The sequence below is a fragment of the Sus scrofa genome, chromosome 6 (assembly GCF_000003025.6).
Source record: "Sus scrofa isolate TJ Tabasco breed Duroc chromosome 6, Sscrofa11.1, whole genome shotgun sequence".
Classification (NCBI taxonomy): domain Eukaryota; kingdom Metazoa; phylum Chordata; class Mammalia; order Artiodactyla; family Suidae; genus Sus; species Sus scrofa.
Genome location: NC_010448.4, coordinates 150,551,248 through 150,567,087, shown reverse-complemented (window position 1 = coordinate 150,567,087; position 15,840 = coordinate 150,551,248). Strand labels below are relative to the sequence as shown.

General features: G+C 37.4%; 1 protein-coding gene across 5 annotated transcripts in view; it reads left to right on the top strand.

Annotated features, from left to right (window-relative positions):
• PATJ (PATJ, crumbs cell polarity complex component) overlaps positions 1-15,840 on the top strand; it is a 356,852-nt gene that overhangs the window by 38,478 nt on the left and 302,534 nt on the right. For all 5 annotated transcript variants that reach the window (XM_021096559.1, XM_021096561.1, XM_021096558.1 and 2 more), the window contains exons 8-11: positions 869-1,087; positions 7,332-7,434; positions 10,441-10,532; positions 12,375-12,516. In XM_021096559.1, coding sequence (XP_020952218.1) covers positions 869-1,087; positions 7,332-7,434; positions 10,441-10,532; positions 12,375-12,516 — 556 coding nt within the window. The remainder of the gene's footprint in view (positions 1-868; positions 1,088-7,331; positions 7,435-10,440; positions 10,533-12,374; positions 12,517-15,840) is intronic.

Sequence of the window (15,840 nt, the reverse complement as noted above, 5' to 3'; positions counted from 1 at the left end):
TGCTCCAGTGACTTCCCTTGTCACTCACTCAGATGGTCTACTCTGCTGACCCATATTAAAGCTCCCATCTTTTTGTTTGTTTGTTTTTAAATGACTCTTCTTTTTGCTCATTCATTTCTGGCCACACTGACCTCTGGCCATTCCTTAAGCATGTCACTAGGCTTGTGGGCCCTTAGGGTTCCTAGCTTTGTGCTGGAGGCTTATCATCTGGCTTCTTCCCTTCCTGATGCCCAGGCTTTCAGTCTCTTCCTTACATGTGTGGCCATTCACACCTGGCGCCGCAGTCATTAGACACAAAGTGATACCCTCAAGTAAGTGCCCATTTTAGAATTCTAATTCTTCTTCTTTTTTTGAACTCTCCTCCTGTACGCCTCCCCACCTCCGTCTTTTGTTTTGTTTTACATGGACTTCTCTTTCTCTGTTGCCAATTCAGTATTTATTAAATGTGTAGTCCATTTCATTTATTTTTATTTATTTTTTTATTTTTTGTCTTTTTGCTATTTCTTGGGCCGCTCCCACGGCATATGGAGGTTCCTAGGCTAGGGGTCTAATCGGAGCTGTAACCACCGGCCTACTCCAGAGCCACAGCAACGCGGGATCCGAGCTGCATCTGCAACCTACACCACAGCTCACGACAATGCCGGATGGTTAACCCACTGAGCAAGGGCAGGGACCGAACCCGCAACCTCATGGTTCCTAGTCGGATTCGTTAACCACTGCGCCACGACGGGAACTCCCATTTCATTTATTTTTAGGTGGATTCTTTATCAGCCATTTTACCAGAACTCAAAGTCTGATGAATTGTAAATAACTAATGAAGTTAGATCAATGATTTCTCAGTAATTTTTTTTTCCCTCTTGGATTAAAGGATGGCAGACTCCAGACCGGGGATCACATCTTGAAGATTGGTGGCACAAATGTGCAGGGAATGACCAGTGAGCAAGTTGCACAAGTGCTAAGGAACTGTGGGAATTCTGTCAGGATGCTTGTGGCAAGAGATCCAATTGGTGAAGTTTCCGTAACCCCTCCTACCCCTGCAGCCTTACCTGTTGCCCTGCCTGCTGTAGCCAACAGGAGCCCTGGTTCTGTGAGTATGCAAATTATTCTTTCCTCTTAAATCCAATACTGGGTGTGATAGACTGCAGGATTAGAAATGCTCTCAATGCCAGGTGCCATGTGGGTGTGAGTAGTGTCTCAATGCTCAGCAGCCAAGCAGAGGAGGACCCAGTTTGGAGATAACTAGACAAGTTTGATTTCTTTTTTTGCCGTTTCTCATGGTTAAGTCATTTAACTTCCTTGAGCCTCAGCTCCTCATCTGTAAAGGTCATATAGGTAGTAAGTTGCAAAACTGGGATTTGAATTTAGTTCTTTCTGGTCCATTCCAAGCTCTCTTTTTTTTTTCCTTCCAATCTTATTAAGATTTAATTGACATATAGTATTGTATAATTTTACAGGTACAGCATAGTGATTTAATTTACATACCTGATGAAGTGATTATCACATAAGTTTAGTGACCATTATCTCATATAGATAGGAAATTAAAGAAAGAGAAACAGCTTTTTTTTTTTTTTTTTTTTAAATTTTGGCATGCAGTGGCTTGATGTGGGATTTCAATTCCCAGACCAAGGGATTGAACCCTGGCCACCGAGGTGAGAGTACTGAATCCTAACCACTAGACTACCAGAAAACGCCCCCCAGTTTTTTTAATAATGAGAACTCTTAAGATTTACTCTCAACTTTTACATGTAACATATAGCAGTGTTAATTATATTTATTATGCTGTACATTACATCCCTAGTACTTATTTATCTTATAACTCTAAGTCTGTACCTTTGACTGCCTCAATCTAGCACCCCCGCTCCTCCCCAATTCCAGCTCTTTCCAATCATTTCACAGGCTTTGAATCAAGAGATAATGTGAGAGTTCCCATATGGAGCAGTGGAAATGAATCTGACTAGGAACCATGAGGTTGTGGGTTCAACCCCTGGTGTCACTTAGTGAGTTAAGGATCTAGCGTTGCCGTGAGCTGTGGTGTAGATCGCAGATGAGGCTCAGATCTGGCGTTGCTGTGACTGTGGTGTAGCCTGGCAGCTATAGCTCCACTCGACCCCTAGCCTGGGAACCTCTTTATGCCGTGGGTGAAAGGACAAAAGACCAAAAAAAAAAAAAAAAAAAAGAGAGAGAGAGAAAGAAAAAAAGAGATAATGTGGCCAAAGGAAAGAAATAGTTTTTAAAAGGAAGAACAAGGAAGAAGAGAAAAGGGAAATGATTACGATGAGAAGGGGATGGGAAACTGCCTTTTCAGCATTCATCAGAAGGACCATTCAGTGTCTTCTGGAAAGTTATTTCCCTTTCCCTACTTGAAACCGTATGAATGGAGGTTTTCTGTTGGAGATATTAGAATCATTTTTGTGTTCTTCTCCAAACCAGTTACGAACATTTTCTTTTCCTCCATTATTCTGGTTCTCTAAAGCCTTCTACTTTGTAGTGAGGGACCAGTGTAGCTATGTGATAAGTGAGACTTTGATGCAATCAATTATTTATTTTCCTGTTGTTGATTTTTTTGTCTTTTTTTAATTAATGAATTTTATTACATTTATAGGTGTACAAAAATCATTACAACAAAATTTCACAGCATTTCCATCCCAAACCCTCAGTACATCCCCCCACCCCCCAACCTATCTCCTTTGGAAACCATAAGTTTTTCAGAGTCTGTGAGAAGTTCATTGTTCTGCAAAGAAGTTCATTGTGTCATTTTTTTTTTTTTTTTAGATTCCACATGTAAGTAATCATATTTGATGTTGGTGTCTCATTGTCTGACTGACTTCACTTAGCATGATAATTTCTAGGTCCATCCATGTTGCTGCAAATGGCATCATTTCTTTCCTTTTAATGGCTGAGTAATATTCCATTGTGTATATGTACCACATCTTCTTGATCCACTCCTCTGTCAGTGGACATTTAGGTTATTTCCATATCTTGGCTATTGCATATAGTGCTGCAATGAACATTGGAGAACATGTCTTTTCTAGTCATGGTTTTCTCTGGATAGATGCCCAGGAGTGGGATTGCTGGATCAAATTGTAATTCTATTTTTAGTTTTCTGAGGACTCTCCATACTCTTTTCCACAGTGGTTGCACCAATTTACATTCCCACCAACAGTGTAGTAGGGTTCCTTTTTCTCCACACCCTCTCCAGCACTTATTATTTGTAGACTTTTGGATGATGGCCATTCTGGCTGGTGTAAGGTGGTACCTCATCATGGTTTTGATTTGCATTTCTCTAATAACGAGTGATGTTGAATATCTTTTCATGTGTTTTTTGGCCATCCATATGTCTTCTTTGGAGAATTGTCTGTTTAGATCTATCCATTTTTTGATGGTTTTTGTTGTTGTTGTTGGTTTTTTGATATTGAGTGGTAGGAGGTGTTCATAAACTTTGGAGATTAATCCTTTTTCAGTCGATTCATTTGCAAATATTTTCTCCCATTCTGTGGGTTGTCTTTTCATTTCGTTTAGGATTTCCTTTGCTGTGCAGAAACTTTTAAGTTTGATTAGGTCCCATTTGTTTATTTTTGTTTTTACTGTCATTACTCTAAGAGGTGGATCTGAGAAGATGTTGCTGTCATTTATGTTGGAGAGTGTTTGGCCTATGTTTTTCTCTAGGAGTTTTATAGCGTCTGGTCTTATATCTAGGTCTTTAATCCATTTTGAGTTTATTTTTGTGTATGGTGTTAGGGAGTGTTCTAATTTCATTCTTTTCCATGTGGCTGTCCAGTTTTCCCAGCACCACTTATTGAACAGGCTGTCTTTTCTCCATTGTATATTCTTGCCTCCTTTGTCATAGACGAGTTGGCTGTAGGTGCGTGGGTTTAATTCTGGGCTTTCTATCTTGTTCCACTGATCTATGTGTGTGTCTTTGTGCCAGTACCATATGGTTTCGATGACTCTTGCTTTGTAGTATAGTCTGAAGTCCAGGAGCCTGATTCCTCCAGCTCCATTTTTCTTTTTCAGGATGTCTTTGGCTATTCTGGGTCTTTTGTACTTCCAAACAAACTTTAAAATATTTTGTTTGAGTTCCGTGAAAAATGTCCTTGATAATTTGATAGGGATTGCATTGAATATGTAGATTGCCTTGGGTAGTATAGTCATTTTGATAATATTGACTCTTCCAATCCAAGAGCATGGTATGTCTTTCCATCTGTTTGTGTCATCTTTGATTTCTTTCATCAGCGTTTTATAGAGTTTTCAGCATACAGGTCTTTTGTCTTTTTAGGTAGGTTTACTCCTAAGTATTTTATTCTTTTGGATGTGGTGGTAAATGACTTCTCTTTCTGATCTTTCATTGTTAGTGTATAGAAGTGCTGTCGATTTCTGTGTATTAATTTTGTATCCTGCAACTTTACCAAATTCATGGATGAGCCCTAACAGTTTTTTGGTAGAGTCTTTTGGATTCTCTAGGTATAGTATCATGTCATCTGCAAATAGTGATAGTTTTACTTCTTCCTTTCCAATTTGGATTCCTTTTATTTCTTTTACTTCTCTGATTGCTGTGGCTAGGACTTCCGAAACTATGTTGAATAGTAGTGGTGAGAGCAGACATCCTTGTCTTGTTCCTGATGGGAATTCTTTTAGCTTTTCACCATTTAAAATGATGTTAGCTGTGGGTTTGTCATATATGGCCTTTATTATGTTGAGGTAGGTTCCCTCTGTGCCCACTTTCTGAAGGGTTTTTCTCAGAAATGGGTGTTGGATTTTGTCAAAGGCTTTTTCTGCATCTATTGAGAGGATCATATGGTTTTTATTCTTCAGTTTGTTAATGTGGTGTATTACACTGATTGACTTGCGAATATTGAAGAACCCTTGCATCCCTAGGATAAATCCCACTTGATCATGATATACAATCCTTTGAATGTGTTGTTGGATGAGGTTTGCTGGTATTTTGTTGAGGATTTTTGCATTGATGTTCATCAGTGAAATTGGCTTGTAATTTTCTTTTTCTGTGGTATCTTTGTCTGGTTTTGGTATAAGGGTAATGGTGGCCTCATAGAATGAGTTTGGGAGGATCCCTTCCTCTGCAAAGAAATCTGGTCCTGGACTTTTGTTTGTTAGAAGTTTTTAAATCAAAGTTTCAATATCAGTACTTGTGATTGGTCCGTTCATCTTTTCTATTTCATCTTGATTTAGTCTTGGAAGATTGTACCTTTCTAAGAATTTGTCCATTTCTTCTAGGTTTTCTGTTTTATTGGCATATAGTTGCATATAGTAGTATCTTATGATCCTTTGCATTTCTGTGATGCGCATTGTTACTTCTCCTTTTTCATTTCTTATTTTATTGATTTGAGTCCTCTTTTGTTCTTGATAAGTCTGGCTAAGGGTTTATCAATTTTGTTGATCTTTTCAAAGAACCAGTTAGCTTTTTGTTTCACTGATCTTTTCTGTGGTTTTCTTTGTTTCTATTTCATTGATTTCCACTCTGATCTTTATGATTTCTGTCCTACTAACTTTAGTCTTGTCTGTTCTCTCTAAGCTGCTTTAGATGTAAAGTTGGGTTGTTTATTTGAGCTTTTTCCTGTTTCTTGAGGTGGGCTTGTAGTGCTGTAAACTTTCCTCTTAGAATGGCTTTTGCTGCATCCCATGGGTTTTGGAATGTTGTATCTTTGTTGCCATTTGCTTCTAGGTATTTTTTGATTTTCTTTTTGATTTCTTCAGTCATCCATTGGTTGTTTAGTAGCATGTTGGTTAGTCTCCATGTGTTTGTGTTTTTTGCAGTTTTCTGTTGGAGGTAGTAGAATCATTTTTGTTTTCTTCTCCAAACCAGTTAGGACCATTTTCTTTTCCCTCGATTACTCTGGTTCTCTGAAGCCTTCTACTTTGTTTGTTTGTTTTTTAATTTATTTTTTGTCTTTTTGCCTTTTCTAGGGCTGCTCCCGCAGCATATGGAGATTCCCAGGCTAGGGGTCTAATCGGAGTCGTAGCCACTGGCCTACACCAGAGGCACAGCAACATGGATCCGAGCCGCATCTACGACCTACACCACATCTCTCGGCAAGGCCAAATCCTTAACCCACTGAGTAAGGCCAGGGATCGAACCCGCAACCTCATGGTTCCTAGTGGGATTCATTAACCACTGCGCCATGACGGGAACTCCTTTTTTTTTTAATATTTATTTATTTATTTTTAAAGCCTTCTACTTTGTAGGGAGGGACCAGTGTAGCTGTGTGATAGGTGAGAATTTGGTGCAATCAGTTATCTATTTTTCTGTTGTTGATGTTTTGAATTGAAAGCAAAGTACTATGTTTTTTAGATATTTTGCTCTTACAGAAATATTTTAAATTAGAAGACATAACTGATGCGTTTTAGGTCAATATTTTTTGTTCACAGTATTGTTACAATAATTAGTCTCACCACTTCTTTTTGGTGGTGTTTTTTTCTTATAAAGTAGTATTTTTTTAATTAAAGTATAGTTGATTTAAAATGTTGTGCCAATTTCCACCTATGGCAAAGTGATCCAGTCATATATATATATATATGTGTATATATATATTAAAATGTGTGTGTATATACATATATACACACATTCTTTTTCTCATTATCTTCCATCATGTTCTAGCTCACGAGATTGGATATAGTTTCTTGTGCTGTATAGTAGTATTTAACTTTTTCTTTTATATTAAGTTCTTTCAGATACAAATTTATGCAGAGTGTTTTCTAAGTGGCTGTATTTGTTTTCTGTTGTCATGTAACAAATTATGACAAACTTTGTTGATCCACAGTTCTGTAGGTCAGTAGTCTGGGTGAACTTGGCTGGGCTCTCTGCTTAGATCCTTACAAGGCCAAAATCAAGGTGTCAGCTGGGCTGGGTCTTAGCTGGATGCTCTGGGGACAATGCATTTCCAAGCTCTGTCGTACTCTTGGCAGAATACAGTTTCTTGCAACTCTAAGACTGAAGTCTCTCTTTACTGCCTGTCAGTTAAGGCCCTCTTTCAGCTCCTTAAGGCCCCCTGTCTTCCTTCTTACATGACCCCTCTCTCTTTAAACCACAGTTCCATTCCTTATGCTTCGAATCTTTAACTTCCCTTTCTGCCATCAGTAGTAGAAAACTCTGCTTTTGAAGGGTGTCTGGTTAGATTAGGCCCTCTTGGATATTCTCCTTTTCCCATGAGTAACACAGAAATGGCACCAGGGATCAAAAGTCATGGAGATCATTTTAAAATTCTGCATACCATGGGTGCTCAGAAAATACTTGACAAACCTGCAAAAATTGATTATGTCCACAAAGTTAATGTAACTAAACATTGTATGTAATTAAAATTATTTTTTCCTTCCAGGACAGTTCTACTCCCTGTGAAACTTATGATGTTGAACTTATTAAAAAAGATGGACAGAGTCTTGGGATTAGAATTGTTGGCTATGTTGGAACTACTCATACAGGTAAATGAATCATTTCTATTTTATATTTGGAAATAATTGTAAAGGATGTTAAGGTTTCTAGACAGTAAAATTAAATATCTTCAGATTTTAATTTAAACATTGAACAATAAAACTATGAATCTATAATAGCAACCAGTTACTTTTCAGTGATTAGAGAATCAGAGTTTTATCTCAGTAGTTTTATAGCTGGCTTGATAGTCATTAACAAAAGAATTTAATTATCTAACACAGTGTATAACATTTGCGTTGTACCTTCTCTTAGAACATATATTTTGAATATTGAGCCTGTTATGTATTATGACATTTTATATGTGATATAGTAAAATCATTCCTGCATATATTTCATATTGTGAATGTCAAAAAAGTATTACTATTTAATTATCAAAAAAGATAAACACCTTAATCAGAATTATTTTTCTTTCATATAAAAGGAGTACATTGTAAGAGTAAATACACAGCCCAAGTATCTCTGAATCATACTCCCTCAACTCCTACATGCAAAGCTTTGGTAACTTTCACTGAAAGAGTTATCCTGTTATGATAAGAAATAATTACAGTAAGGAAAAGTAAACCTTTTTCATAAACATTTGCCGTTAAGATGAAAAGTCAGAGTTATATGTTCTAGTTTTTTAAAATTGCAAGGTTAGAGAGTTAATTTTTTTAAAAGTTACAATTTTGCATATATAAAGCAGGTGGAAAGATTAAAAGTGCTAATGTATTCAAAGTCCTGAGTGAAATTCATGTCAGGCTACCTTGTGCTATTTTAGCCTAATGAAGTAACTGTTTTCAAACCTTTAGATTTTTCCAAGTGCCACCATTTTTAGGTTCAGAATTTAAATGAATTCCAAAAGAGCTAAGTATGGGTTGTATAATAATGTTGCAAAAAAAAAAAAAAAAAAGTATTGAGCAGTGCTTAATAGGCTGTCTGGTTGGAGAAATCATGGCTAAGTTCCTAAACTTGTGTTTTATGAACCTTTATTACATTAAGTTTTCAAGTTGTAAATCTAACAATATTCATGCGGAGTAAAATATTCATGCATTAGTAAAATGAACTAGTAGAAAATTGAGAAAATTTGGTGTTTATATTCCTGAATAAAAGAAGGAATCATTTTACTTCTTTTTTTTTTTTTTTTTTTTTTTTTTTGTCTTTTTGCTATTTCTTTGGGCCACTCCCACGGCATATGGAGGTTCCCAGGCTAGGGGTCGGATTGGAGCTATAGCCACCGGCCTACGCCAGAGCCACAGCAACGCGGGATCCTAGCTGCGTCTGCAACCTACACCACAGCTCACGGCAACTCCGGATCGTTAATCCACTGAGCGAGGCCAGGGACCGAACCCGCAACCTCATGGCTCCTAGTCAGATTCATTAACCACTGCGCCATGACAGGAACTCCCATTTTACTTCTTTATCCTCAAAATGAAGCTTTTAGGCCTGGAGCAAGGGCTGGGGGAGCAGTGCTGAACCCCAAAACTGGAATATTTGGGAGTTCCTTGGTGGTCTAGTGGGTTAAGTGTCTGGCATCATCACTCCTGTAGTTTGGGTCACTGCTGTGGTGGGGGTTTTATCCCTGGCCCAAGAACTTCTGTGGCCAAACAAACAAATCAAAACAAAAATAAAAACTATAACATTTTATAACAATATTTTTTTAACGTGTAGTATTTCAAAATAATTATTTACTTTATTCCATTCTTGGAGACTTTAGAGCAGTTGCTTTGCTTAGTTTCAGAAGGAGTAGAAAAATGAATATAAGAAAAGTCTATTTAGAAGTTCCCACTGCGGTGTAATGAATTAATGAACCAGCTGGTCTCTGTGGAGGCAGTGGTTTGATCCTTGGCCCAGTGCAGTGAGTTAAGGATCTGGCGTTGCTGCAGCTGTGGTGTAGGTTGCAGCTGTGGTGTGGGTTGCCGCTCTGGCTCGGATTTGATCCTTGGCCTGGGAACTTCTGTATGCTGTGGGGTTCAGCCAAAAAAAGAAGAAAGAAGAAGAGTCTATTCAAGGAGACAGACGTATAAATAACTCTCAGTTGTTTGAAGATAAATGAAATACATTTTAGCAGAGATGCCAGCAAACTCTCATCACATGGCAGATGAAAGTCTCATTTGTCAGAGGGAAAGGGAGAATTCAGAGAGAAAGGGACAGTTGTAGTAGGCATGGAAAGGAGAAGGATTTGAGAGAAGGATGAGATTGACAGGAAGAAAAAAATGAGAAAAGGGATAAAATCATGAAAATACTTGATGATTTGGTAGAACATCATGAGTCTTGTGTGTCTGGACTTTTGTCTTATTGGAGGGATTGTAGTTGGAAGATGAAGTAACAAAAGTTTGGGGCAAATTATGGAGGTCCTTGAATGTGACTGTATGAAATTTTCCTTTTATTACGTAGATTATAGGGATCCATTGATGTTCATTTTCCATCTACAGACAATATTTTAAGTTTATTCGAAATTAAAATACAAAAATGTAAAATCATCCAGAGTTACGTTTTTTCTAACATCCCTTCTGGTCCTTGCCCCTAGACATGCATGCTTTTTATATAGTCGTAATTTATATGTATGCATATATGTTTTATCATATGTATAGAAGCTAACATAAGCAGTGAACTAAATGTAGGCAGGAAGACCTGTTGGGACACTCTTGTCTTAGTACTGGTGAGAATTGATGAAGGCTTATGCCAAATTAGCAGCAAGAAGGGAGATGGACCAAGAGAAAGAAGATAAGACTTAACCTGAACTCTCTCGAATTCCAGCTTATATTGGAGCACATTTCCTCAAGGTTTCATTATGAATTATTTTTCCAAAAGTAGGCATCAGTCAAATCATTTCAAATTCAGGTCACTTGTGATGGTGACAGTTTGAAATAATCCATCAATTTCTCTGCTTGTGTTCAGAATAGTATTTATCAAGCCTCCAGTCAGCCCCTTTAGCTAATTAACCTCTTGATATGAATTTTGCAATCACAGCCTAATTAGAGCTTTCTTCCTTTTTCCATATGTTTTGTGCACCTTAGGAGAAGCTTCAGGGATTTATGTGAAAAGTATAATACCTGGCAGTGCTGCATACCACAATGGCCAAATTCAAGTGAATGACCAAATAATTGCTGTAAGTAACTAAGTAACTGCCCTCTCTTTTAGCACTGAATCAAGTTGGGGGAAAAAGTTACTATTATAATATGTACCCAAAGAGAATGGCTTAATAAAGTCTCATAATGTTTTAAAAATTAAATCTGTTAGCGCAGTATAATCTCATAATTTGGACTCTCATAGTCTTAAATTTAGTGTGTGTGTGTATGTTTTAAACTGCCTGTGAAAAAAAATTCTGTCTGTCTATTAAATATATGTACACATATATTTGAAAGATGCTCTAGTATCCGCCTAGAAAACACTTTTCAAGCACTTCTTTGTGTTCTATAAATTTATTAATTTTAGTTAATACACAAGCCATTTGCCTAAACTATTATCTCTTTGTGAAAGTAGTTTTTCTATTAATAGTAATTTTGAGTATATACAAAAGTAAGGTATTTTGTGTATTTGAGAATATAATGATTGCCTTTTATCAATTAAGATTGATGTTTCCTCAAGTTAATAGAAATTACTTAAATTTTACAGTTAATTTCTTTTTTCTTCCTTTTTTTTTTTTTTTTTTTTCCATTTTGTGACTGCACCTGTGGCATATAGAAGTTCCTGGGCCAGGGACTGAATTGAAGCCACAGCTGTGACAGGTGTGGCAATCTGTATCCTTTAACCCACTGCACCAGACCGGGGATCAAACCTGCACCTCCACAGTGACCCGAGCTGCTGCAGTCAGATTCTTAACCTACTGCACCATGGCAGAAACTCATATAGTTAATTTTCATAATAATTTTGACGCATGTACACACACACATTTAGTTTTTGCACAGAAACAAATATTTATTGGTGTAATTTGAATGTTTGTCCTTCAAGTCCATCAAAGGATGCACCTTTCATGACCCTTGGCTTTTTCCATTATTGGGTTTAGGAAATGTGACTGGCAGTTTGGAGACCAGTGGTAGCAGTGGATGCTTTGGAGAAAATATTAGGGGGAAATCTAAAGCAGTGCTTTGGCTAGCTTGAAGAATACTGAGTAAAGGAGGCCTATTGGTCCTGATAGATTTAAGAATGTGTAATTGGGCTTGATTGCAATTGGTAAATACTTTTCTTTCCCACGCATTTTCAGAATACTAGAAAACCTAATGGAGGGAGATGAGTTTCTTCTGGAAAATATCACCTAGTGATACATGGTAGAGGGATGAAGTGTCGGATGGCCTCTTCAATTTTAGTAATAATGGCTTCTGTTGATACATCCTGAGAGCTGTGCATAACAACCGACCACCTTTAATGGCACTTTGCATTTTGAGTAGCATCAGAGATTAAGACCTTTTACTTCTCTCAGGCTTTAAGTTATTATTATTATTTTAGTTTTTATTTTTATTTATTTATTTTTTGCTTTTCTGGGCTGTACCTGCAGCATATGGAAGTTCCCAGTCTAGGGGTCAAATTGGAACTGTAGCTGCCAGCCTATGCCACAGCCACAGCATTATGGGATCCGAGTTGCGTCTGAGACCTACACCACAGCTCATGGCAATGCCAGAACCTTAACCCACTGAGCAAGGCCAGGGATCAAACCCACATCCTCATGGATACTCCTAGGGTTTGTTACAGTTAAATCACAATGGGAACTCCTCAGGCTTTAAGTTAAAATGTATGACTGAGGAATACAAGTTTAAGTTTGCTTTCTGGTTTCTCAGGACATTTGTCTGCATGTTTTACTACTAATTTTACATCCTTATCCAAAAATACTTTCTTAGGTATAATGCAAATTATTTTTGGAATGAAATGAATGGCCTAATTTTACCCTGCCTTTCCAGAATTAAAAGGAGTCGCTAACTTGAAACCTCTGTTTATGTATCTCTTAATGTTGTAGGTCGATGGTGTGAATATTCAGGGTTTTGCCAACCAGGATGTTGTTGAAGTGTTACGAAATGCAGGGCAAGTGGTGCACCTAACCCTGATTCGAAAGAGGACATCTTCATCTGCTTCTCCTCTTGAAGGGAACTCAGACAGAGGTAATTAATCCTGCTGTCCCTCTCCCCACCTTGTGGTCTGGATTTGGAAGAATAGCTCATTTATGGAAGTCGTTCTGTAAGTCTGGAAGAGAAAAAAATGCCCACCTTGTATAATGCATTAATGGAGCAGTGAATCAGCCATTTATGCATTGAGGAAGAGTTTCCTTTGCCTATTATAATGTGCCAGTTCAAATGTTAGAACATGAACCCTGACATGCATTAAGCTCTGAGAGCTTCTTTAAATGGAGATGGAAATTGTTGTCCCAAAAAGCTTCCAAATTTCATTATTACTTATATTTGAATAATAAAGCTTTGCCGCCTTTTGTTCCAAGGGCTCTCATTTGTCTAATGCTTTGACATTTTGCAAACTTCAGGTTTCATATGACTTCTAATGATGTATTTAAGTCTTAATGTTTCTTGATTTACTTTGTGAACTATAGCAAGAGAAAATAAAACATGGATTTCTATCAAGAACATTTTTTTTTTTTTTTTTTGTCTTTTTAGGGCTGTACCCGCTGCATATGAAAGTCCCAGGGTAGGGGTCGAATCAGAGCTGCAGCTGCTGACCTACACCACAGCCACAGCAATACTGGGTCCAAGCCGTGTCTGCAGCCTACACCACAGCTCATGGCAACACCAGATTCTTAACTCACTGAGCAAGGCCCGGGATTGAACCCAAGTCCTCATGGTGGACTTGGTTCATGATGCTAGTCAGGTTTGTTAACTTCTGAGCCATGACAGAACTCCCAAGAACATTTTATTTGTAAAATGATATTTGTTATTTTGATTACAAAAATAGTAAATTTTCATTATGGAACAAATACATAATTGTATGCATGACAATTTTTAATTATTAACTTATAAATATCGATCAAAAATTTTGACAATCATGGGAACACATTGAATTTAAAACGAGTGACTGATTGTATATCTATCGAGTAAGAAATAATTCCATTAGAATTTGTCAGAAGATGAATACATTTTTTCCCTCCTTTGAGATAGAATGAGCCTGGAATCCTTTGCTTTCAACTGATACTGAGTTGTATTTACATTGGAACTTTTTAAGTTTTACGTGATAGTAGAAATTTTGCTGCAGAAAGATAGATGCCCTATACACTGCATTTTATATATGAAATTTAAAATTGTGTAAATAGTACAAATTGCACAAATGTTATATTGACCTTAAAAGGTTTACATAAATATTTATACCAATATAATGGTTTTTAGTAGCTCTGAAAAAGAGAGCCGTTGGCTTTAGTTTGCTATATCAAATGAACTATGTCATCTGCAGATACTAATTCTTTTTTTTTTTTTTTTTTTTTTGTCTTTTTGCTATTTCTTGGGCCGCTCCCGTGGCATATGGAGGTTCCCAGGCTAGGGGTCCAATCGGAGCTGTAGCCACCGGCCTACTCGAGAGCCACAGCAACGTGGGATCCCAGCCGCGTCTGCAACCTAACACCGCAGCTCACGGCAACGCCGGATCCTTAACCCTCTGAGCAAGGGCAGGGACCGAACCTGCAACCTCATGGTTCCTAGTCGGATTCGTTAACCACTGCGCCACGATGGGAACTCCTGCAAATACTAATTCTTTACTGGGGCATGCCTACATTTTACTTTTGTATTGGCATAGGTTTTGACTAAATCTGCACTATTTCTTCCATGGTTTGGATGTCTTCCCTCTATGTTTCACTAGCACCTTTTGAAGAGCACTCTACTATAGCATTTATCACAGTGGATTGTAATTACCTGTTTTATGTGTGGGCCATTATAATGTGGGGGAGTGGTTATTCCTGTGTCCCCTGCCCCATCTAACACACCTCTGTGTGCCTTCCTTAGAGTCAGCATTTAAAGCAGTTTTACTGAAACATACTGCACAGCTTCTAGCTCTCATGTAATACTTTCCTCTACCACATTCAAAATCCTACTATCTTTTTCTCCTCTAAACTACTATTATTTGCATACCTCCCATATATTGTGTACCAGTTTGTATACTAGTAGCATACAGTTAATCATGTATTGCTTTGTACTATACACTCTGTTTACTGTGTAACACTTTTCCCCAAGCTATACCAGCAGCTTCTGGCTAGCAGTTGTTTTGATAGCAGAGAGATGTGCGTTTAGTATGTATAGAGATTAATGTTCTAAAATATCCTAGGTGTGCTTTAAAATGTCATGCTAAGGAATTCCTGTTGTGGCTTAGCAGGTGAAGGACCTGACATTGTCTCTGAGAGGATGTGGGTTCGATTTCTGGCTTCACTTGGTGGGTTAAGGATCCAGTGTTGCCACAAGCTGCAGCAGAGGTAACAGATGTGGCTTGGATCTGGTGTTGCTACGTCTCTGGTGCAGGCTGCAGCTGCAGCCCCAATTTGACCCCTAGTTCCAGGAACTTCTATATGCCACAGGTGCAGTCATAAAGAGAAAAAAAAAAGTCATGCTGATATCATAGGAACTTTAAACTGGTGATATTTTTAAACTTTTTATTGTGAAAAATTTTCAATGTACAGAAAAATTGAAAAGTAATGTAGCAAATACCCACAAACTCACCATTTGATTTCAGCAGTTAACATTTTGCCATATTTACTTCATCTGTTTCTTTTTCTGAACTGTTTTAAGAGTGAATAGTAGCCGTCATGACACTTTAGCTCTGCATGCTTCAGTTTATAGACATGATAGCATCATACCAAAGAAAATTAATATTAATTCCTTAATATCAAATACCGAACACATACTTAAATTTTCCCAATTGCTCTCAAATGTCTTTTTTTTTTTTTTTTTTTTTTTTTACTGTCAGTATTGTTTATTGATATCCTAGGTAAATTCAACTACTGGAGATCACAGGGGCCTTTCTTCACTTTTCTAGGCTAACTGTAATGAAAGTAGATGTCAGATCAATTCACACATTTATAATTAATATTTACATACAATAAATATAGTATTGGGTAAATGACATATGTAAAGCCTCTGGATAGTTGCAGTGGTATTGAGTATTTGAACACCAAATGGAAACTTTGGATTTTTTTTCAAATCAATGACTAAAGTGACAGTAAAGATGGATGGTTAAGGAACAGGCCTGGCATGGCAGAAACAACCTATGAGTGGCACCCAGATGCTCACACTAAATTTTGAAAAAGTTATCTTACATATTTGTGTTTAATAGTTATGATGGTATAACCCTCAACCGATAAAAGATGAATTTCTGCTGCCGAGGAAGAAATAAACCTTCCTCATGGCTAACAGATTATGTGTCAACTGTGAAACGAATATTGAATTTATATTTTATCCTTTGTTCTCTAAGTTTAAAACCCTTATTTATTTATTTTTTTA